Source organism: Bufo bufo, chromosome 6 (genome assembly GCF_905171765.1).
Source record: "Bufo bufo chromosome 6, aBufBuf1.1, whole genome shotgun sequence".
NCBI lineage: Eukaryota > Metazoa > Chordata > Amphibia > Anura > Bufonidae > Bufo > Bufo bufo.
In genome coordinates, this window is record NC_053394.1 from 123,254,639 (window position 1) to 123,277,162 (window position 22,524).

Sequence of the window (22,524 nt, forward strand, 5' to 3'; positions counted from 1 at the left end):
CAGAGACGCACTAGACCTCTCTGTTCTCCCGGGGTTGAGCTGCGCCAGTGCCGGTCACCCGCACTGCTGCCTCCCCCACAGAAGGCAAGGTGGATCAGGGCAGCCTCGCTCCCCTACATCCCGCCAGCACAAGGGTCGCCCCCGCACGCCAAGTCCCTCTTCCAGCGTCCTGCCACTACGGTGCCAGTAGCTGAAGGGGCGACCCTGCTGGAATGGACCGAGGGTGAAGACGGCTGTGGTAAGAGAGAGGCTTCTCCAGCCCTACGTCGTCCCCCCTGGTCTCCTGCGTGCCTGACCCCCATACTGGGCCTCTGGACCCTTCCCCTGCTGGACCTTGGCTGGCCCCTGGGGTGCCGCAGAGCGACAATCTGCTCTCTGCCTCCCCCTCCCTTTTCCTGGCCCTCATAGGATATGAACTAGCTAGTGGCTGTCTCCCCACAGCTAGCTGCAGAAGCTGCGACATAGTTTCTGCTGTCGCCTGCATTCTCCTCACGGACACCCCGTCTCTGGGTCCCCCCATCTCCTTACCGCAGTGTTGCGTAAGGCCTCGCCTCCGGCCAGCATTAATATTCCGGTGCGGCCGGGCGCCGCAAAAATTTCAGCCTCCGCGGCCTGCTAGGCCGCCATTCCGGGCCTCTGACTCTTCCGGCCGGCGGGGTGGGCTCCCGCGGCCGGCAAGCCGCCATTCCGGGCCCCCTGACTATTCCAGCCGGCGGGGTGGGCTCCCGCGGCCGGCAAGCCACCATTCCGGGCCCCTGTCTCTTCCGGCGGCGGGGTGGGCTCCCGCGGCCGGCATTGGGCTTGACTATGCCCCAGCAGGCCCCGTCCGACCGTCGGTGCCGGTCGGCGGGGCTCCGCAAATTTTGTCCCAGGCTTCGGCCTGCTGGGCCGCAATTCCGACCGGCCCGCGGGGTGGGCACCCGCGGCCGGTTTGAAGCGCCACTCCACCTCAGGTCCCGGCCGGGCGCCGCAAATTTAGACCCCGGCTTCGCGGCCTACTTGGCCGCAAAATTCCGGCCTCTGGTGGAGGGGGCGGGAACTTCTCCAGGCGCGAATTCTTCCCGCCTGGGGGTTCCTCCGCCCCCAGGGGATCGCAGCGCCGCCCTCCAGGCCGGATCCCTGTTAACCCTTTGGGTACAGGCCGGCTCCCAATGGGCCTGTATGGTTGGCCCCCCCTTTTTTCTGTCTCTCAGACGATCTGTGCCCCTATATGTTGGCCCCTCTTTTAGCCTCAGAGAGGCTGTGTTTAAAATAAAAATAAAAAATAAATAAATAAATAATAATAATGAATAATAGATAACAAATTTCTATTGGACTGCGCAGGACGCTGCAGCCTCATCAGTAGTGCTGCATGTCTGCATGACCTCTTTCCACAGGCGGCATGGTGTTGCGCTCCCAGTCTGCGTCGCTGCTAGGGCATTTTCCCTTTTTAGGCGGTTTTCTTGCTCTCTTCCAGGATACGGCGCTGGCCAAGTGCATGCGGCCCTTCCGTAGGCAGCATTCATCATCTCTCCAGTTATGGTGCCTGCCATGTGCATTCCCCCCCCCCTCCTAGGCGGGATACTGCACTCTCCCTGGCTGCCGGCTGTGCATGACCCCCTTCTTAGGCGGAATACTGCACCTTCACCGGATACGGTGCTGGCCATGTGCATGACCCCCTTCCATAGGCGGAACGCTGCACTCTCTGGATTTTGCTGCCGGCCATGTGCGTGACCCCCTTCCATGGGCGGAACGCAGCACTCACTGGATTCGCTGCCGGCCATGTGCGTGACCCCCTTCCATGGGCGGAACGCAGCACTCACTGGATTCGCTGCCGGCCATGTGCGTGACCCCCTTCCATGGGCGGAACGCAGCACTCTCACTGGATCTGTTGCCGATCATGTGCATGACCACCTTTTTAGGCGGAATACTACACTCTCACCGGATACGGTACTGGCTATGTGCACGACCCCCTTCCATAGGCGGAATGCTGCACTCTCACTGATGTGCTATGATGTACTTATGTACTATGTTACTATGCTGCACTCTCACTGGTTTCGCTGCCGGCCATAGGCATGACCCCCTTTCATAGGCGGTATGCTGCACTCTCATTGGATTCGCTGCCGGCCTTGGGTATGCCTCCTTCCCTCAGGCAGCATACATACATGTTTTCTCGCAGGTACGTTGCTGGCCATGTGCATGTACCCCATACATGGCAGGGTACTTGCACTTTCACTGGATCCATAGGCATGACCCCGCTTCCGTGGGCGGTGTACGCACTCTCGCTGGATTCGCTGCCAGCCAGGGGCATGCCTTCCTTCCTCAGGCGACATACACACATTCTCACTGACTGTGTTGTCTCTCGCCGGTACGTTGCTGGCCATGTGTATGACTCCCATACATGGCGGGGTGCTCGCACTCTCCCTGGATGAGATGCTGGCCATGTGCATTACCCCCCCTTTTTCTGGGCGGCATGCTACACTCTCACCGGATACATTGCTGGCCATGAGAATGGCCCTCTAACATGGGTGGAACGCTTGCACTTCCTTGGACAGTGCTGGCCTTGTGCGTGACCACCCTTCATTTCATGGGCAGAATTTGGCACGCTCATGAGATTCACGGCTGTCCTTGTATGGCTGTGCTGGACTTGTACATGTCCCCCTTCATTGGCAGAGTAGTTGCACTCTCGCTGAGTTCAGTGTTGGGTGTATTATTGCACACTCACTTAATGCTAGGATAACCCTGTGCATGTTCCCCTTTCACTAGGTGGACCTCCTGCGTTCATGCTGGATTATAGGGTATGTCCTGCTTCTCTGAAGTAGGTACGGCCTTGGGCATCACTCCCTTTTGGGATGGGCCTTTGCACTCTTGCCGACTGCAGTTTGCCAGGTACAATTTCCCCCCTTTCGGGGCGGACTGATTGCGTTCCATCGCATGCTATACTAGGCTTGTGCATAACTCCCTTTCAGGTTGCACTTTGCAATTCCGTACATGCTGTGGCACTCTGTGGCGAGCCCCATCTTTTTTCGCTGAGTAACCTTTTTGCAGTGAGCGGACGTTCTTGGCGTTGTTTGGGCCGTGTATGCCTTCTCCTCCTGTAGGTGGGTTGGCTTTCTCACTGCTTACGTGGCTGCTCGTACGTATGCCTCACCTGCTTCCTGCGGCATTCTTTTGTTTTCTTGGGATACGATGCTTGCCGCAAGCCTTACACTCGTCTCTAAGGAGTTCATTCTGTCCACCTGACCCGGACAGGCTCTATTGCTCTCTGCTGCACCGAGCTGGGTGGTACTCATTCATTTAGTTGGCCTTTCATCCCAGGGAGTGTTCGTGGGTCCTAGATGCGTGCCCATTCGTCCTTCCGCGGCATTGCTTCCTTGCGCTAGTGGTCACATGGTCGAGAGTGCTGTTGCCTGCTGCGCCCCTCAAATTCTTCGTTGGCTCTGGCAGGACTGCGGTTTCCTTGCCTGCTGCAATTTCCTCCTCTTCGGATGCAGTGTGGTATGAGTCCTTCCTCTTGGCGCCTCTACGCTTCAGTCTGATCTGCTACCAGGTTCGGGCCGCTTTTCTCGGGAAGGTCACCCAACTTCTCTTGGGTGCTCGATTACCCAGGTCCGGAGGACCTCCGCCTTGAGTTCTTCAGGGTATTCGCCTTCTGCGAGGCGGTGTTCCGGGCGTCTCACAGTGTAGCGGAGTTCTGCTTTTGGGCTGTCCTATGGCTTCCCTGTTGCCACTCCTCCTCCTTTCGGTTGGAGGGTGTTATGCCGGCCTCTGTCTCGACTACCTTATCGCCGGCTCTGTTTGGCTCCCGCTTGGTACAGATCACTCTGATGTGGCTTCTGCCCCGCCAGACTTCAGAGGCTGTTCTTTCACTGTCCTCCCTTCTGGGAGAGCATGGTTGTTCATGTGGATGGTTCCGGTGTTCCTTTTGGCCTGGTACTGTCTCCCTTGTTCACACTGGCTGTATTAGCTGTGTGCCTATTTACCGAGTCTACCGCGTTCTGTCCTCCCGCTGAGTGCAGATTGCGTGGTCCATTCTAAGACAATGGTCCTGCGGTAGACTTACCTTCTCGGTAACTTGGGGGGACTACCTTTCGGTCCAGATTGTCCTTTGATCTCCCACACGGGACTGTACAACGTGGCTACATCAGCATGGACTTTAGCCTTGTCTTGTCCTGGCATCTGGCGGATCCTTTGGGTCCTTTCCGTCTGTCCTTCTGCTCCCCCACTCGGGTGGATACGGGACAACGTTGCTCGAGGGCCGACGGGACCAGTTTTTTGTCGACCCTTCTGCCCGTGTTACTGGTCTGCGCCTGATCACATTGGGTTTTCGCCCGCTTGCCAGGCGACTCCAGCGGGTTCGCTACTGTCCGCTCCTGGCTGTGTTTTGTCCAGGATCTGTCGTAAGACTTAGGTTTTTTTTGTCTGGGGTTCTGTGGGAAGCTGTGCATTCCCCACTCTGAATTTCTCTCCCCATGGTTCTGTCTTTTTTCCAGTCCGGCCTGGACCTGGGACTGGGACTCCTTTACTTGAGGTGTCAAGTGTCTGCGCTGTTCTTCCTCTTCCAGCGTTCCCCGGCCCTCTGGGCCTGTCAAGTCCTTCTTCCTCGGAGTGGCTCTTTGGTTCCTCTGTACTGTCCTTCGGTACCGCCCTGGGGACTACATACTGAGCTCTCGGCGCTCCAATCTTTGTCCTTGGAGCCGTTACAGAAGTTCTCTCTACCCCTTCTGTCCTGTACGGTTGTGTTTCCGTATCAGTCGTGCCTCTGACGGGTGTCTGAATGGCCCCTTTTTTGTTCCGAGCCTTCTGTCTTTTCCTAGGACAGGGCTGTTCTACATCCCGTTCCTTCCTTCTGAAGGTGGTGTTTGCCTTTCGCTTCAACACTTCACCGATTTGGACGTTGTTTGGGCCTTGCCGTTTTTACTTGGAGATCTCCGACTCTTGTCGACGTTCGGCCTCTTGGGTTTCCAGGAGGTCCGTTCATAGGGTTGACGGACTCCAGGGTGGTTTTTCCTCCGCTTTATCAGATTGACTATTGCTGAGGTTACCGCACCAAGGGCAGGATTCTGCCTTTGGTGTCACCGTTCATTTCACCAGAGCGGTCGGTGCCTCCTGGGCCGGAGGCATTGGGCTTCGGCCATGCATTTGGGCAAGGCGGCCACAGGTCTTCCTTGCACGCCTTACCGAGTTCTACAGGGTGCATACTCTGGCTTTGGCAGATGCTGCCTTGGCCCGCCTGGGTCTGCAGGCGGCGGTTCATTGATGCCTTTCGGGTGCTTCACCTTGGAGCTGTGGTCCCTCCCCTTTTGGACTGCTTTTGAACGTCCCAAGGTCTTCTGTGTCCCCCAAGGAAACTGGGCGAGAAAACGAGATTTTTGTATAACTTACCAGTAAAATCTCTTTCTCGCTCTTTCCTTGGGGGACACAGCACCCACCCATTCATTGTTTTTTTCTGCACGGTTTCCGAGTTTTTTTGTTACCCGTTGGGTAGTTGGCTTGTTGGTTCCTTGTTGGACTTTGCCTTTTCTCACTACTTGGACACGCAACTGGCAGTCTCTCTCTCCAGGCTGAGGGTATAGCGGTGGAGGAGGGGCTTAACAGTCTTCACTTAGTGTCACGCCTCCTAGGGAGATGAGCTATACCCAAGGTCTTCTGTGTCCCCCAAGGAAAGAGCGAGAAAGAGATTTTACTGGTAAGTTATACAAAAATCTCGTTTTTATAGGAAAAGATTCAGTAAAACTTGTAATTTATACATTAAAGTCCCTGCTCTTTCTGACTTCCTTGCCCACGGTGAGGTGTTATCAGTGAGTGGCAGCTATCTGTGTATACACACTTAGAGTGTGAGCCCCATGCCCGTATAGCGATCCACAATGCACGGGCATCGGCCGTGTGCCCGCCGTTTGCAGATGCGGATCCGTTCACTTGAATGGGTCTGTGATCTGCAAGATTCAGTCTACACCGCATAAAAATAGAACATGATCTATTTTATTTTTTTTGCGGTGTGGAGGCATGGGCCGAAATTGTGCTCCGTGCCTCCGCTACGCACCGCGGACCCATTCAAGTGATACGGAGCGCACACAGCCAGTGCCCGTATATTACCGACCCACTGTTTGCGGGCCGCAATACAGGCACGGCTGAACACGTTCGTGTAGATGAGCACTTAAAGGGGTTGTTCAGGTTCAGAGCTGAACCCGGACATACCCAGAATTCCACCCAGGCAGCCCCCTGTAATGTGCATCAGAGCATTTCATGGATTTTATGGAGTTCCAGTAACGTATCGGGCTCTGCATAAGAACTGCTAGGCGGAGGCTTATCTTGTGCCAAGATTTCAACTTCTTACCTATCCACAGTATAGCGGATAAGTATCTGAATAATGGGGGTATGATTCCTGGGACAATTACAGATCAAGAGAGCGGGGGTTCGTTGTCCATTCCCACCCTGAATGACTGGAGCCCGCATGCTGCCGCTCCAGTCATCCATATGGGACTGAGAAGCTGATTACAGTGCCTGGCTATCTCCTGCAGTCCCATAGAGATGCATGGAACGGCAGTGCACATGCTTGACCGCTGCTTCATTCATATGGGGGAGATATGTGACCCTCGTTTTGGTGATCGGTGGGAGAGGCCATCAGTGTTCAGTGTCTGCATTTCTTTATGCAGAAATTCAAATGAAGAGGAATTATTGAAATCGCTTCTTTCAACTATGTCTGTACTTATCTTGGACCATTAGGTTACTATGGTGTTTTATACACGGCAGAGTTTTTAGTTTTAATTCTGTGACCATTGAAGTGAGTAATAAGTTCACATCTTGTTTCTTTTCAGGATTTATACATAGACCGCCCTTTACCTTATTTAATCGGCTCTCAGCTATTCATGCAGCAAGAGGATGTAGGTCTTGGGGACCTTTCAAGTGAAGGTAACTCTTTGTATGTAATTAGAGACCTATGAAGTTTAGAGGGACCATAACGCAATTCTATGACGGAATGCCTTTAGAGGCATTCCGTTATACATTCCATCATAATAGAAGTCTATGGGCTGCATAACGGATCCGTCCTGTTTCCCTTATGCAAGAGAGGACTCCCCTGCATAACGGAAACGGGACGGATCCGTTATGCAGCCCATAGACTTCTATTATGATGGAATGTATAACGGAATGCCTCTAAAGGCATTCCGTCATAGAATTGCGTTATGGTCCGTGGCAGCGGAATCCATAACGCAATTCTGCTTTTACCACCAAACAAAGCGCAAATGAATTTCAAAATATGACATTCGCTCATCTCTAGAAGTTTCCTCTACTCTGTGAAAGCTCTGTATATAATACTTGTGGGATTAACTATAATAGGAATTGTTTGCGTATATGTCTATTTTATGATTTTACTGCCTGAATAAACGCTTAAAATAACTTTATTAATATCTTTATTAAAATAGGGGCGACCCACCACATGAAAACCTCATCAGGCTAAGTCTGGAGGAATGGCTCCCACCACAATTGTATGGGTACAGCCTAATCCTCCAGACCTAATAAAACAGTGTGTTTTACTGGATATGTCAGGGTTAATGTAATACCCTGCCAAGATATCCAAACACTGTAGTAGTTGCTCAAGGTGCGCTGAATACACTTATTACAACAGCTATACACTAAGCTGCAGCTGGACACTTTGTTGTAACAGTGCGTCACACCAGCAACAAATGTAGATAGCAAAGTGGGATGGACATGGTGCAGGACATGGTGCAGGACATGGTGCAGGACATGGTGCAGGACATGGTGCAGGACATGGTGCAGGACATGGTGCAGGACATGGTGCAGGACATGGTGCAGGACATGGTGCAGGACATGGTGCAGGACATGATGCAGGACATGGTGCAGGACATGATGCAGGACATGATGCAGGACATGGTGCAGGACATGATGCAGGACATGGTGCAGGACATGGTGCAGGACATGGTGCAGGACATGGTGCAGGACATGGTGCAGGACATGGTGCAGGACATGGGTGCAGGACATGGGTGCAGGACATGGTGCAGGCGAGAGCTGTATTTATAGAGCTCTACCCTATAACCTGCTTTTCCAATCCAGCCTTCGTTGGACTTGATTGCTATTTACATAAACATGAAATTCCCTGCCTATTCATGCGTCTGCTCGACGCGTTTCTAGATCACTTTGGTGACAGTGATATGTCCTCAGGAGCAGAGTAGTACGTTGGCATAAGTGCAGTTCGCCCCATGTATTAAGCGAATACTGCCACTCTGCCTGCAGCACACAGATACACAGCCTCCGGCTCTATTATGGCCGTAGCGCGGACGCTTGAAAGCCTCTCTCATATAAAAGGTAGCCACTCCCACTAGGCGGAGCTAGTTGGCATGCGGATACGTCACTTGGGGGAGTGGAAAGTCAATCTCCTCCGCTCTGCCCGTTCTATACATGCTAACCGCTACAGTGGGTAATATTTTATTTGGCTGAAAAATTGCTTACCGTACCAGGGGGTGTACAGAAAGGTGCAGCATCACCCTAGAGGTGTGTGGATCTGAGTTACAGCAACTTAACCTATTCGATTATTTACCATATCCCCAATTCACAATAAAGTCACCCAGATGACAGGTGACATATTTGGTGGAGATATAATGTGTCCGAAGTACATCAATCCACATCCCATTATCCCGAAAACACATAGACCAGAGTATTTAAAGGGATATATGCGGGATGGTCTAATTCAATCATATAATCCCATCAGTTTGTGTGGAATCACCATTAGCAACCAGTGACTAATCAACCGGAAAGCCACTGGGGTAGAAGTCCACTTCATATCCATAGTATTGGGACGTCCAACTTCATAATTCAATGGAAAATCTCATTTTAAATGAAACCTGTATAGGACATAAAGTCATTTAGACCGAAGGGTTTTACAGTTCTCAGTGTAAATGTCCACTGCGCCTCTTTCCGCAGCAGCAGGTTGTCTATGTCCCCTCCTCTCGGAGATCCTCTAACATGTTCACTTCTCTGGAAGGAAATACATTGTCTAACTCCCGGGGGACATTCCATGACAAGCCCTCAGATAAAGGGGGCAATGTGGTTGTCCTGGATGATGATAAATATGTTGAGATGTGCATGCGGATACTGGATGACAGTGATTAGAACACAACCCAATGGAGGTGTTTAAACGTGAACTTAGGGGCAGCAGCATCTCATAGACAGAACAGAATTTGCGTTTCTGTTACCTGAATATCCTGTAACAGCAGCATTTTATAGCCTACCAAAGATCCACAAGGGGCTGAACCCTTTGAAGGGTAGGCCCATTGTGTCAGGAATCAATGGTTTGACTGAAAAAATCAGTCTGTATGTAGATGAGGTGTTGAGAGCATTTGTCACGAACCTTCCTTCCTACGTCAGAGATTCCATGGACGTCCTGAGACGGCTTAATGACGTTTATTGTGATCCAGGTACCCCACTGGCAAGCCTCGATGTAGGGGCTTTTTGTAGCTCGATACCCCATGATAGGGGCTGCCAAGCTGTGGGGACATTCCTAGCAGACAGGGGATCACATCTTGCGAATCATAATGGGTTTGTAATTGAGTTGCTTGAATTTATTCTGAGCCACAATGTGTTCACATTTGATTGAAAGTTCTACCACCAGCTCAGGGGAGTTGCCATGGGAAGTCCCTGTGCCCCTACGTTTGCCAACCTCTACCTGGGCTGGTGGGAGAGAGAACATGTATTCAGCGAGACCATGGAACAATGGACGTCGTCTATTGTCTTATGGCTCAGATTTATAGACGGTGGAATGGCACCAGCACGGCCTTCAATGAGTTTGTAATACAGCTTAACAAGAATGATTTGGGTCTATTCTTTACAAGTGAAATTGACTGGACTCAATTGACATTCCTGGATCTATCTATAAGCATTGATGGATCCAGAAAAATCACCACTAAGATGTTCCGAAAACCCACTGCTACCAATACCTTACTGAGATGGGAGAGTGCACATCCCACTAAACTAAAATATGGGATACCAAAAGGGCGATATTTAAGAGCTCGACTCAATTGCTCAGAGTGGGTGGATTTCAAAAGCATCCTCTGATCTACAAAAAAGATTCCATCAGAGAGGGTACCCTGGCCCTTGTCTTGCTGAGGCCTATTAGCATGCCTCAGCAAGTAATAGAGATGATCTCCTGGTCCCTAAACAACGGACGACAAAATCCGAATTATAGGCACATATAATAAGGCAAACAAGGAGGTCCGGAATATCATCAAGGAGAATTGGGGGATTTTGAAATCAGATCCGGTGATTGGACATCTTGTGGGTCAATTTCCACTTATTACGTATAGAAGAGGGAGTAATTTGAGAGATCAACTGGTGCACAGATTGTACAGTCCCCCAATACAGCCCACTTGGTTACCCAATAGACCACCCGGTACGTTCAAATGCGGTAAATGTGTTGCATGTAAGGCCATTAAAAAGGGCAATATAGTAAAATGCACCACAACCGGACGGAACTTTGTTATCAGGTCGTTCATCAACTGCAGAACGGTGGGGGGGGGGGGGGGGGTCTATGTGGCTACATGTATCTGCCAAAAACAATATGTGCGTAAAACCAAGAGGGAATTTAGGAGACGGATTGGAGAACATTTGCTGAGCATCAGCAATGAGAATGATACTCCAATTGCCCAACTTGTCACGGAATGTCCCCCGGGGAGTTAGACAATGTATTTCCTTCCAGGGAATCGAACATGTTAGAGGATCTCCGAGAGGAGGGGACATAGACAACCTGCTGCTGCGGAAAGAGGCGCAGTGGACACTTACACTGAGAACTGTAAAACCCTTCGGTCTAAATGACTTTATCTCCTATACAGGTTTCATTTAAAATGAGATTTTCCGTTGAATTATGAAGTTGGACGTCCCAATGCTATGGATATGAAGTGGACTTCTACCCCAGTGGCTTTCCGGTTGATTAGTCACTGGTTGCTAATGGTGATTCCACACATAAACTGATGGGCTTATATGATTGAATTAGACCATCCCGCATATATCCCTTTAAATACTCTGGTCTATGTGTGTAGGGATAATGGGATGTGGATTGATGTACTTACGGACACATTATATCTCCACCAAATATGTCACCTGTCATCTGGGTGACTTTATTGTGAATTGGGGATATGGTAAATAATTGAATAGGTTAAGTTGCTGTAACTCAGATCCACACACCTCTAGGGTGATGCTGCACCTTTCTGTACACCCCCTGGTATGGTAAGCAATTTTTCAGCCAAATAAAATATTACCCACTGTAGCGGTTAGCATGTATAGAACGGGCAGAGCGGAGGAGATTGACTTTCCACTCCCCCAAGTGACGTATCCGCATGCCAACTAGCTCCGCCTAGTGGGAGTGGCTACCTTTTATATGAGAGCGGCTTTCAGCGGCCGCGCTACGGCCATAATAGAGCCGGAGGCTGTGTATCTGTGTGCTGCAGGCAGAGTGGCAGTATTCGCTTAATACATGGGGCGAACTGCACTTATGCCAACGTACTACTCTGCTCCTGAGGACATATCACTGTCACCAAAGTGATCTAGAAACGCGTCGAGCAGACGCATGAATAGGCAGGGAATTTCATGTTTATGTAAATAGCAATCAAGTCCAACGAAGGCTGGATTGGAAAAGCAGGTTATAGGGTAGAGCTCTATAAATACAGCTCTCGCCTGCACCATGTCCTGCACCCATGTCCTGCACCCATGTCCTGCACCCATGTCCTGCACCCATGTCCTGCACCCATGTCCTGCACCCATGTCCTGCACCCATGTCCTGCACCCATGTCCTGCACCCATGTCCTGCACCCATGTCCTGCACCCATGTCCTGCACCATGTCCTGCACCATGTCCTGCACCATGTCCTGCACCATGTCCTGCACCATGTCCTGCACCATGTCCATCCCACTTTGCTATCTACATATGTTGCTGGTGTGACGCACGGTTCCAACCAAGTGTCCATCTGCAGCTTAGTGTATAGCTGTTGTAATAAGTGTATTCAGCGCACCTTGAGCAACTACTACAGTGTTTTGGATATCTTGGCAGGGTATTACATTAACCCTGACATATCCAGTAAAACACACTGTTTTATTAGGTGTGGAGGATTAGGCTGTACCCATACAATTGTGGTGGGAGCCATTCCTCCAGACTCAGCCTGATGAGGTTTTCATGTGGTGGGTCGCCACTATTTTAATAAAGATATAATACTTGTGCGCTAAAAGAGATTGACTATTTTTCCTATTTAGTATTAAAGGGGTTCTCCGTGCTTTTAGTATTGATGACCTATCCTCAGAATAAGTCATCAATATCAGATCGGCAGGGCTCTGTCACCCGGCACCCCCACCGATAAGCTGTATTAAGGGAAGGCGCACACTAGACATAGCAGAAGAGAGACGGCACGTGCGCACTGCACATGCCTTCCCATCATACAGCTGATCGGTGGGGGTGTCGGACCCCTGCCTATCATGAGGATAGGTCATCAATATTAAAAGCCTGGAGAACCCCTTTAATTTAATACCCTTTTATACAGGCCGATAATTGGGCAAACAAGTGTTTGCAACCCTGGTTCTCAAACATTGGCCCATGTAACATGGCAGCAATCAGCTGAAAAACTGCCCTCATTTGTTGGCTGATTGCATCTTAGAGCTGGGCCTAAAAATTATTATTGTCCCTAGCACATTGCCCACGTGTAGATGGCGGATGTGCTGCCCACAACATGCAGACTGTATGGGGAATTTCTTTGAAGTAGAAATTGGCCCAAGCCACTCTGCTTTAGAAATGTTTTAGAAAATTCACAAAATGTTTTAGAATTTCTGCCTTCCAGGGCCAGAAAGCCAATAATCATCCGTTTTTTCAACTCTGATAAATCGCCCCTTGTACTCATGACAGCAACCAGCGATGTGCGTGCAGACAGCGTATCACACACCCTATACACCCGCTAAGCCAGCTCGCCACACGTCACTTCCTTCATGAGCTGCGCGCTGCCTATTTCAAAAGTAGGAAGTGGTCATAATAATGTGACTCAACTGTGTAGACCGGAAGCTCTTGCGAGCAGGGCCCTCACTCTTGAGGTTTGAATTGTAGCTTAGGTTGTAATTCTAATATTGTTGTAAAGGGCTACATGCACACGAATGTTTGTTTCTGTGTCCATTCTGTTTTTTTTTTGCGGATAGGATGCGGACCAATTCATTTCAGTGGGTCCGCAAAAAATGTGTGCTATTCGCATCCGTATGTCCGTTCCATAGCCCCGCAAAAAAAAATAGAACATGTCCTATTCTTGTCCGTTTTAGGCATTGTTACAATGGATCCGCAAAAAAAAAAAACGGATGGCTTACGGATGTCATCGTTTTTTTGGGGTTTTTTTTTTGCGGATCCGCAAAACACATACGGTTGTGTGCATGTAGCCTAACAGGTATTTTTATTATGTTTCCACAGAAGGGTCTGTGGATAATGATCGGGGCAGTGTAATTGACAGTGAGAAGGAAGACGACAAAGATAACGAGGAGGTAACTGTATGTTTTTATCTCAGTCTCTGAAATATGCAGGAAGCTCGCAACGGTGACGCTCCCCACCAGCTACGAGGGTCTTTAGGATAGATTTGCCAATCAGATCGTGCTCAGGAGCATTATTTCAAACCACCCACTCCCAGTAGATTTGCACACCGTGGGGCTTTATATTGTGGTACCTCTAAAATGGTGCTTTTCATTTCTAGCAGTTGTCTGCCCATAATTCATTTACCTTGTGATATCTTTGTGGGCAGACCCCTTTAACAAATGACTCAGTATCCGTAATAAATGAAAGGGGTATTCCGGTTGTTAGAGGTTATGCCATATCCACAGTATTGCGCTCAGCTATCTATGGATTTCCCATACAAATGATTAAAGCGGCGGCACGCATGGCAGACCCGGGCATTCCATTGCTTTCAGGGGGTACGGGGCCCCCATTTTCGTGATCAGTGAGGGGCCCAGCAGTAGGACCCCCACAATCTAATAGTTATCCCCCATCCTGTGGATAAGGGATAACTACAAACAGCCAGAATACCCCTTTAACACCGAACCTAAAATAAATGATGCAAGCGAGGAAGAGATAATGTCCTACTGTTTTGCGGGATTTTACTGGAACAAAAAATCTTGAGAACACGGGGGTTAATCTTCTGATCAGTTTTCAGTAGGGGTCTTACATCTAGCCAGAGGATAGTGAGGAGGAAGGGGGGACATGACTGAGCTCCTGGACACACTGAGATTATGAGACAAAATTGGAGTAAAGGCGAGATTAAGGCTAGGGCTACACGACGACATTTGTCACACAACATTTTGTCGCATGACAATTTTTATAATTATAGTCTATGCAGACTATCACTGTCGCAGCAATTGTCGCGCAACATTGGTGCGACATCAATGTCGCAGTGTAGTTGTGTCCTATGTGTCGCGCGACTTATTGTCGTCGTGTAATCCTAGCCTAAGGAAGGCGTTTTCGGGATTATTATTTTTTGTGAATTTAGTGTTTATTGCAGAGCATGCTTTTTGCAGTCTTCCTCAAGTATAATAAGAGAGAAGTATTTAAGTGGTTGCTTCACTTTCCCTGTGCAGTGTTTGCTGTAAGGGCCCCTTCACACAGCTGGACACCTGCACTGAAACTTCGCCAGCGGCCGCATGGTTTCTACTTCCCATTTGTTTCTGCAGGAGGCAGCGCTGAAGATGGTGGAGAGGTGGTTTACAGCCACGGCCACGTTAAGAACGCCTGCGATTTTCAGCGCTGCCTCCCATTGAAATGAATGGGAAGCAGAAATTTACACGGCCACCAGCGAATTTTCAACACAGGTGTTCACGCCACAACTCCGCCGGCAAATACCGCAGTGTGAACAGGCCCCAATGATGCGTTTTATTTGTTTTCTTGCTCTGCTTTGTAATAGTTATGTAGTTCAGTGTAATAACTTGGTCAAAACCTTTGTTAATTGTTTCCAACTACAGGATTCAGAAGAGGATTTTGGCAACAACTCTGAGGAAGAAGGGAAATCAGTAAGACAATGCATGGCTAAGTTCACATTATCGCCACACTTTCATTTTTTTCATTAAAGGGGCTGTACACTTTTTGCAGGTGTTTAGGCAGGGCCCCCCCTTCCTCCCTGACTAGACCTACAAAGGGAAGCAGATGTTGACAATAGGGGATCTGACCAAGGAGGTGAGGGAGCGAAGGAACCGGGATCCAGTGGCAGGAGCAGGTCTAGCCTGGGGGGGTGGGATATATTATGTAGAAGAACATCACTGCTTTCTTCTCAAAGCAGCACCACACCTGTCCATGGATTGTATATGAGTGGCACTGTGCTAGAAAAACCCAAATAATTGGTGCAGATGTGTAGCAGTGTTTTTGGTAAGAAATCAGTCATGGAAAAAAAAAAACTTTCAATGAGCATCTGTCACTATGTTCAGCCCTATTACACCAGGCATAGCGCCTGGTAGGGTTGATCATAACTAAAATGAGCCCTTTGTTTCTGCAGTTGGTATTACCGATGGATAGGAATTCTTATTTTTGGTTTTATGCAAATGAGATGCTTGGAGCACCGAGGGGCTGGCTTCACCTGTGCCTTTCGTGTTTCCACTCCCCCTCCCAGTAATATTGACAGGGCCAGGTGTCCTCACTGCTCTGATGTCTGGCACGTGTGCAGTGAAGACGCAAAGCAGGGACAACTGCAAGAGATCTCCACCGTGCCAGCAGGTGCACAAGATTTTGGAGCCAGGCATCGGTGCAGTGAGGATGCTTGGCCCTGTCGGTCTCGCTGGGAGGCTGAGTGGCAACCAGAAGAGGTGAAGCAGTGCCCTGAGGGGCTGGGCCAGCCCCTTGGTGCTCCGAGCACCTTGTTTGCAAATAGCTAAAAATAAGAATACAGAGACAAAGGACTCATTTTAGTCACCATGATCAACCCTACCAGGCAGTATACTTTGTTTAAAGGGGTTCTACCAATGATGGTACCCAATTTTACATAAAGAAAAAACAATCATCCGTGGGAATGTTTTCCTGTTCTGTCAACACCACAGAACTGAAGGCCATACAGACACAAATGCCAGTGTGAACAGAGCCTAACTATACAGGGTCATTTATCATTTAGTCTGCATTACGCATATTGCATGAATACATATTCACATGAACTAGACACCTCTTCAAGCCTCCCCCCACCCCCAATACATTTAATGAAATTAATAACATGTTGTTTAATTTTTACAGCTCCTATGCAGGTCTTTTTGTCTCCATGGTAACAGACTGCAAACAACCCTGTGTAGTCTGAACCTGCTGTCCTACTCCCTTCCATCTGCTCATTTCTTGCTTGAAGATGGAAAGAAGTAGAACACAACACTAGAAAATGCTTAATTAAGACCCTTTGCAAAGTTGATACATTTTTGAAGCACTGTGGCAATAATAAAGGGCTGCTTACAAAGGTGCACATACGGTAGCATTTACAGCCGGTACTGTATCCTCTTTAGATTATAAGTAGGGATGAGCGAATCGACTTCGGATGAAACATCCGAAGTCGATTCGCATAAAACTTTGTTTCAATACTGTACGGAGCGAGCGCTCCATACAGTATTGGAATGTATTGGCTCCGATGAGCCAAAGTTATTACTTTGCGAAGAGTCGCGAGACTTCACATAATAACTTCAGAAATTGATTTATACTGTAAAAAAAAAAAAACATTTCCTGTTACAGTAGAAATTGATTTATGAAGTTAGTATGCAAAGTCTCGCGAGTCTTTGCAAAGTAATAACTTCGGCTCATAGGAGCCCATACATTCTAATAATGTACGGAGCTCCTGCTCCGTACAGTATTCAAACGAAGTATTATGCAAATTGATTCGCTCATCCCTAATTATAAGCTCTTGTAAGTAACATCCCCTCTTCTGTCATTTTATTCAGATGATTGTGATTTTTTTCAATATATTAGCTGCTTCTAACTATAAAATACTGTGAAATATATCTATACTGTATTTTTCAGACTATAAGACACACTTTTTAGCAAGCAAAAAATCTATGTCTTATAGTCCACAGTCAGGGAGGACCATCAGTGCCAGACCCACCTGACTGTTTCCTTAATGATTTGTGTAACTCTGCTGTGCATGGTATGTGTGTTCAGCAGAGCTGTGTGTATCTACTGTGCATGTAGCAGTGCTGTATGTGTCAATCCGCTGTGCTTGTAGCAGTAATGTATGTCTGTACAGTGGTCCCTCAAGTCACAATATTAATTGATTCCTGGACGACCATTTTATGTTGAAACCATTGTAACTTGAGTAATCGGTTCCAAAGCCCCAAAATGTCATCCAAGATAAGAGAAAATGATGATTTAAGAAGAATAAGCAGGGGGGCGTGGCTTGTGAGTGCATGGAGTAAGACGCACTGTTCACTGCTCCTGCTAAAATCCTGCTCATTTACACTGGAAGCGCACTCAAACTGCCTGAAATTACTTTACCTGGGGAGAGGAAGGTGTCCGGTGATTGCGGTGACAAAATCGGGAGCCTGAAAATGCCGAGGAAATCGTCCAAACTGGCGAAACAAGACCGCATGGAGAAAGGCCAAGATGGCGCCGGAAGTGGAGAGGGGTCGGCGCTGCAGGAGACGGTGAGCCAGAGCGCGGCTGCTAAACTCAGTAAATATGCCAGACTGGACGGTGGAGTGGGCGATTCGGCCAGCGATAAAGGGACTGATATACCTACCTCCTCTGATCAGGAGGACGGATCCATGGACGGTGATGACCCGTTTTTTTCCGGTCAGCCGGTGCTCAAATCTGCAGCCCCTGCAATAGTTCCAGTAGACCTGCGGGTTGATTCTACAAGGGAGCCCACACTGAAAGATATAATGGTGGCAGTGGCAAGCTGCAACAGTACCCTTAAAGTGCTTGCAGTGCAAGTTGGCAGCCTGAGATCAGATGTGTCTATAATCAGGCACGACCTGCACAAGATTTCTGAGCGCACTTCAGAGTTGGAAAAGAGGGTGTCCTCACTGGAAGATGTTATTCAACCTCTGCAAATGGCGTCAAAAATGAATGGGAAAGATATAGCTGCCTTATACGCCAAAGCGGATGATTTAGAGAACAGATCGCGGAGAAATAATCTGCGAATTGTTGGAATGCCAGAAAAAACAGAAGGGGCCAATGCTACAGAGTTTGTGGAGAAATGGTTGCACCAGTTATTCCATGAGAAGGGCCTATCTTCCCTGTACGCGGTTGAGCGGGCGCACAGAGTCCCTTCGCGGCCGCTCCCGCCAGGCAGGCCTCCTCGCCCCATACTGGCGAAGATTCTACACTTTAAAGATCGGGACACTATCCTACGCCAGTCAAGGGACAATGATGAGATGGTCATGAATGGGGTCAGAGTGTCCATTTTTCCGGATTATTCCAATGAGGTGCAGCGGAGGAGGAGCAGATTTATAGATATAAAGAAAAGGCTCAGAGTGCTACAAGTTCCGTACGCCATGTTGTTCCCGGCTAGATTGCGAGTGGTGGCATTGGGATCCACCAGATTTTTTGAGGACCCTGATGAAGCGACACAGTGGCTGGACGTCCACGAGCGGCAACTGAGAAGTGGAGCCCTGGACACTTGAAGGAAACAGTTTGCAGTTTTTTGTTCACTTTATATGCATAGGATTGCACCCTAATGTCACTTTAATCTTACACCCGTTTTATAGTGTATTGAGTGTTGCTACCACATGGTAGATCCTGATGCAGGAGTAGGAGGTTGGGATAAGAAATGTATTTCCCAGTTGTGGAGAGGATTCTCTACCTGAGGGAGAGTGTTGGAATCAGAAATGATTTTTGTTCAGCATTGGGCATGGTGCTTACAGATTGCCCTGCGTTAGAGTTGGATGTTTGGGAGGGGGGGGGGTTGGGGTTACTGTTCAAAGTAGCCTGATCACTGGGGAGGGGGAGGGATGGGGGGGGGAGGGGGACGGGTCAGAGATGGGTGAGGGGCGTGAATTATGAGAGAGTGACATTAGTATGGAGTGTGAGATTCAAACATGCCGTAATCTTTCATCATGACACAGGTGATTAAAGTGTTGAGCTGGAATGTGAGGGGAATGGCTGATGCACGAAAACGACAGTGTATATTTCAATATTTGGGTCGGTTTCAGCCGGCTATCTGCTGCCTGCAGGAAACGCATTTGTCAAATGATAATGTGCAGTGGCTGAACAAAAATTGGGTAGGGCATGTGGTACATGCAATCCATTCCTCTCACTCCAGGGGTGTAAGTGTGATTGTGCATAAAAGTATAAGGTACGAACATCTGAAACAATGTGTGGATGCTGAGGGCAGGTATGTGTGTGTAGTGTGCAAGATTGATGGGATCCAGGTGGTGTTGGTGTCAGTGTATGTGCCTCCACCTTTTGCTTCCCCTTTAATACGGGATATTATGACCTTTGTGGCGGACTTCCCTGGACTGCCGTGGCTGCTAGTGGGGGACTTCAATTGTACATTGAATGACTCCATAGATAGAGGTCGGGTAGAAGGTGCCAGTGGATCACCGGGGAGTGTGGCTCTTAAGAATATTATGAGGGAAACTGGTTTACTTGATGCTTGGAGGCTGCGTAACCCGGATAAGCGGGTGTTTTCATGTAGATCTGCTACGCCCTCCATCATTATCACGTATAGATCTGGCTTTGGTTAATGATGTTATGCTACCACTGATAAGAGATGTTATTTATCACCCTCGGTCGTTGTCTGACCATTCCTTGGTGCAGATTGATTTGTGCCTGGGCGTGCTTAGGCAGGGACCGAGGTTGTGGAAATGTAACCCGCATTGGTTGAATGTACTTGGTGATTTGTCTGAGATTACTCTGGAGGTCAGGGAGTACTTTTCTATTAATGGAGGGACGGCTTCAATTCACGGAGTCTGGGATGCCATGAAAGCGTTTTTGAGAGGGGTACTGATCAAAGAAATAAGTAAGCGTAAATCTAAATCCAGAGAGGCAGATGTTAAAGCTCATGTACAAGTAACAGAGGCTGAAAGAGAGTTTGGTAGACTCCCCACCATGGCTAATAGTGAGGCGCTGGAGGTAGCTCAGGAACAACTGAGGTGTCACCTACTACAAGCTGCAGAGAGGAAACGTAGTTTTTACCGCCAAAGATCTTTTGAGGAGGGAGAGAAAGTTGGGCATCTGCTCTCAGTAGTTTCTCAGGCACAGAGGGGTTCTTCTTGTATACAAGAGCTAATGGATGGTAATGGGAATAGTAGCCAGGATACAAAAGGGATATTAGATATTCTAAAAGGTTTTTATGTCTCTCTCTATGCTTCCAAGGCGTCTAGCTCGGAGGAGGCCTTGTCCGCCTTTCTGGCTGAGGCTCAGCTATCAGTGTTATCAGAGGAGGATAGTGAGACTGGAAGAGCCGATCATGCTGGAGGAGTTAGAGGTAGCTCTTGGGGGGATGGCGAACGGTAAGGCGCCGGGGGCAGACGGCATACCAGTGGAGGTGTATAAAAAGTTGCAAGGGGTACTTCTTCCTGAATTACTTAAGGTTCTTGAATATTCTCTGGAGACGGGTTCGCTACCACATTCTATGCAGGAGGCTATCATAGTAGTTATTCCTAAGCCTGGGAAAGATCCCAAAGTTCCTGATTCCTATAGACCAATTTCGCTATTAACAGCAGATGTGAAGCTCCTGGCGAAGGTGTTGGTGAACAGGCTGTCCAGGGTAATACTAACTATAGTGCACCCGGATCAAACGGGCTTTATGCCTGGGAAATCGACTGCTATAAATATCCGTAGAGTATATGCCAGTCTGAATATTCCAGCAGATAATGGAGGAGATAGGGCCTTACTTGCGTTAGACGCCGCCAAGGCGTTCGACAGTGTTAAATGGAACTACCTATGGGAAACCTTGAGAGTCATGGGCTTTGGTGCTCGATTTATTCAGTGGGTGAAAGTGTTGTATTCAAGTCCAAAGGCACGGATCAGAGCTAATGGGGGGTTGTCAGATAGCTTCTCTTTGACCAGAGGCACCAGACAGGGGTGCCCATTGTCACCCTTGTTGTTTGCGTTAGCAATTGAACCACTTGCAGCCCTTATCCGCCTGTCACCTCTTATTGTGGGGTTTAGATATGGTGAGACGCAAAATAAAGTGGCAATGTATGCTGATGACACTGTTATTTCTAGGTGACACTGGGGGCTCTCTGGATGCGGCCATGGCTTTAATAGATAAATTTGGTGGCTTCTCTGGGCTTCGGATAAATTGGCAGAAGTCTGCCCTGATGCCGGTAGACGGACAGGCACTCTCTGGTGTGCAGGCAGATAGTTTGATACCCTGGGTGGGCAAGTTTAAATATTTGGGGCTATATATAACACCTAGACTGCTAGATTTTGAAGAGCTTAATTTAACTCCTTTGCTAAATACCTTTAGGCTGAAGGCAAGGACATGGGGTAGACTCTTTTTGTCGGTGGTGGGCAGAGTGAATCTCCTAAAAATGGTAATGATGCCTCAGTTACTATACATATTGAATAATGCCCCTGTATGGATCCCAGTTGAGAGATTTAGGAAAATACTTTCGATATTTAGAGATCTTATCTGGAAATATGGTCAAGCTAGGATTAAGCTGGAGACGCTGCAATATCCCAAGTCTGAAGGTGGCTTGGCTGTCCCTAACGCCTGGATTTATTTCTTAGCCTCTCAGTGTCAACATTTTAAGGGTTGGATGGAATTTCAGCTACCAGATGTGACGGGGAAGATACTGCAACACTGGTTGGGCAGTAGGGATCTTATGGGTATTCTGGAGGGTGCAGGGATGCATGGGGGGAGAGAGAAAGTAACGCTTATAGAGCTTATGAAAAAAGTGTGGGCAAAGGTGAAATTGATCAGGGGAGTTGGTGGGGTAGGAGAGCTTTCCCCAATATGGAACAATAACTTGATGCCAGAGTTCATTTCTCTATCAGGAGTCCGGAATTGGGAATCCCATGGAGTAATGAGGATAGGTCAATTGATCGAGACTAATGTATTTAAATCATTTCAAGGCCTACAGCAGGAATTCAACATTCCTAAAGTGTGGTTCTATCAATACTTGCAACTGAGACACGCCTATGATGTCACGATAAGGAAGGGTTGCATTATTGCAAAAATGGATGTGGTCCATAAACTGGTTCTCCCAGCTGGAGGAAAGAGAGGTCTGATTTCACAGGTGTATACTCTGCTTTTAGACAAATTCTTGATAGAATTCCCTCTTACAAGGATGAGAAAATGGGAAAAGGATCTGGGGGACATCCCTAAGGAACAGTGGGAAGATATATTGGAGGCAGTCCCGAGAGTGTCTGTAAGTGAACAGGGCAAGCTGTCACAATTGTTTATCATCCACAGAGTCTACAAAACTCCAGTGTTTTTACGGAAAATTGGGGTTAGAACTGATGACAATTGTCCAAAATGTATGGCGGAAGGTGCAGATCTGTTTCATATGCTTTGGTCTTGTCCAGTGCTAAGTAGTTTTTGGGATGAGGTGTTGACTTTGATTAATCGTAACCTGGAGTTGAGGGTGCAGAAGGACCCCAAGATATGTGTGCTGGGAT

General features: G+C 48.5%; 1 protein-coding gene across 3 annotated transcripts in view; it reads left to right on the forward strand.

Moving 5' to 3' along the window:
* LOC121006119 (WASH complex subunit 2A-like) overlaps window positions 1-22,524 on the forward strand; it is a 131,883-nt gene that overhangs the window by 12,940 nt on the left and 96,419 nt on the right. For 2 of the 3 annotated variants that reach the window (XM_040439047.1, XM_040439049.1), the window contains exons 5-7: window positions 6,798-6,891; window positions 13,426-13,500; window positions 14,959-15,008. In XM_040439047.1, the coding sequence (XP_040294981.1) occupies window positions 6,798-6,891; window positions 13,426-13,500; window positions 14,959-15,008 (219 nt within the window). The remainder of the gene's footprint in view (window positions 1-6,797; window positions 6,892-13,425; window positions 13,501-14,958; window positions 15,009-22,524) is intronic. The other variant, XM_040439048.1, reaches the window with a different exon arrangement.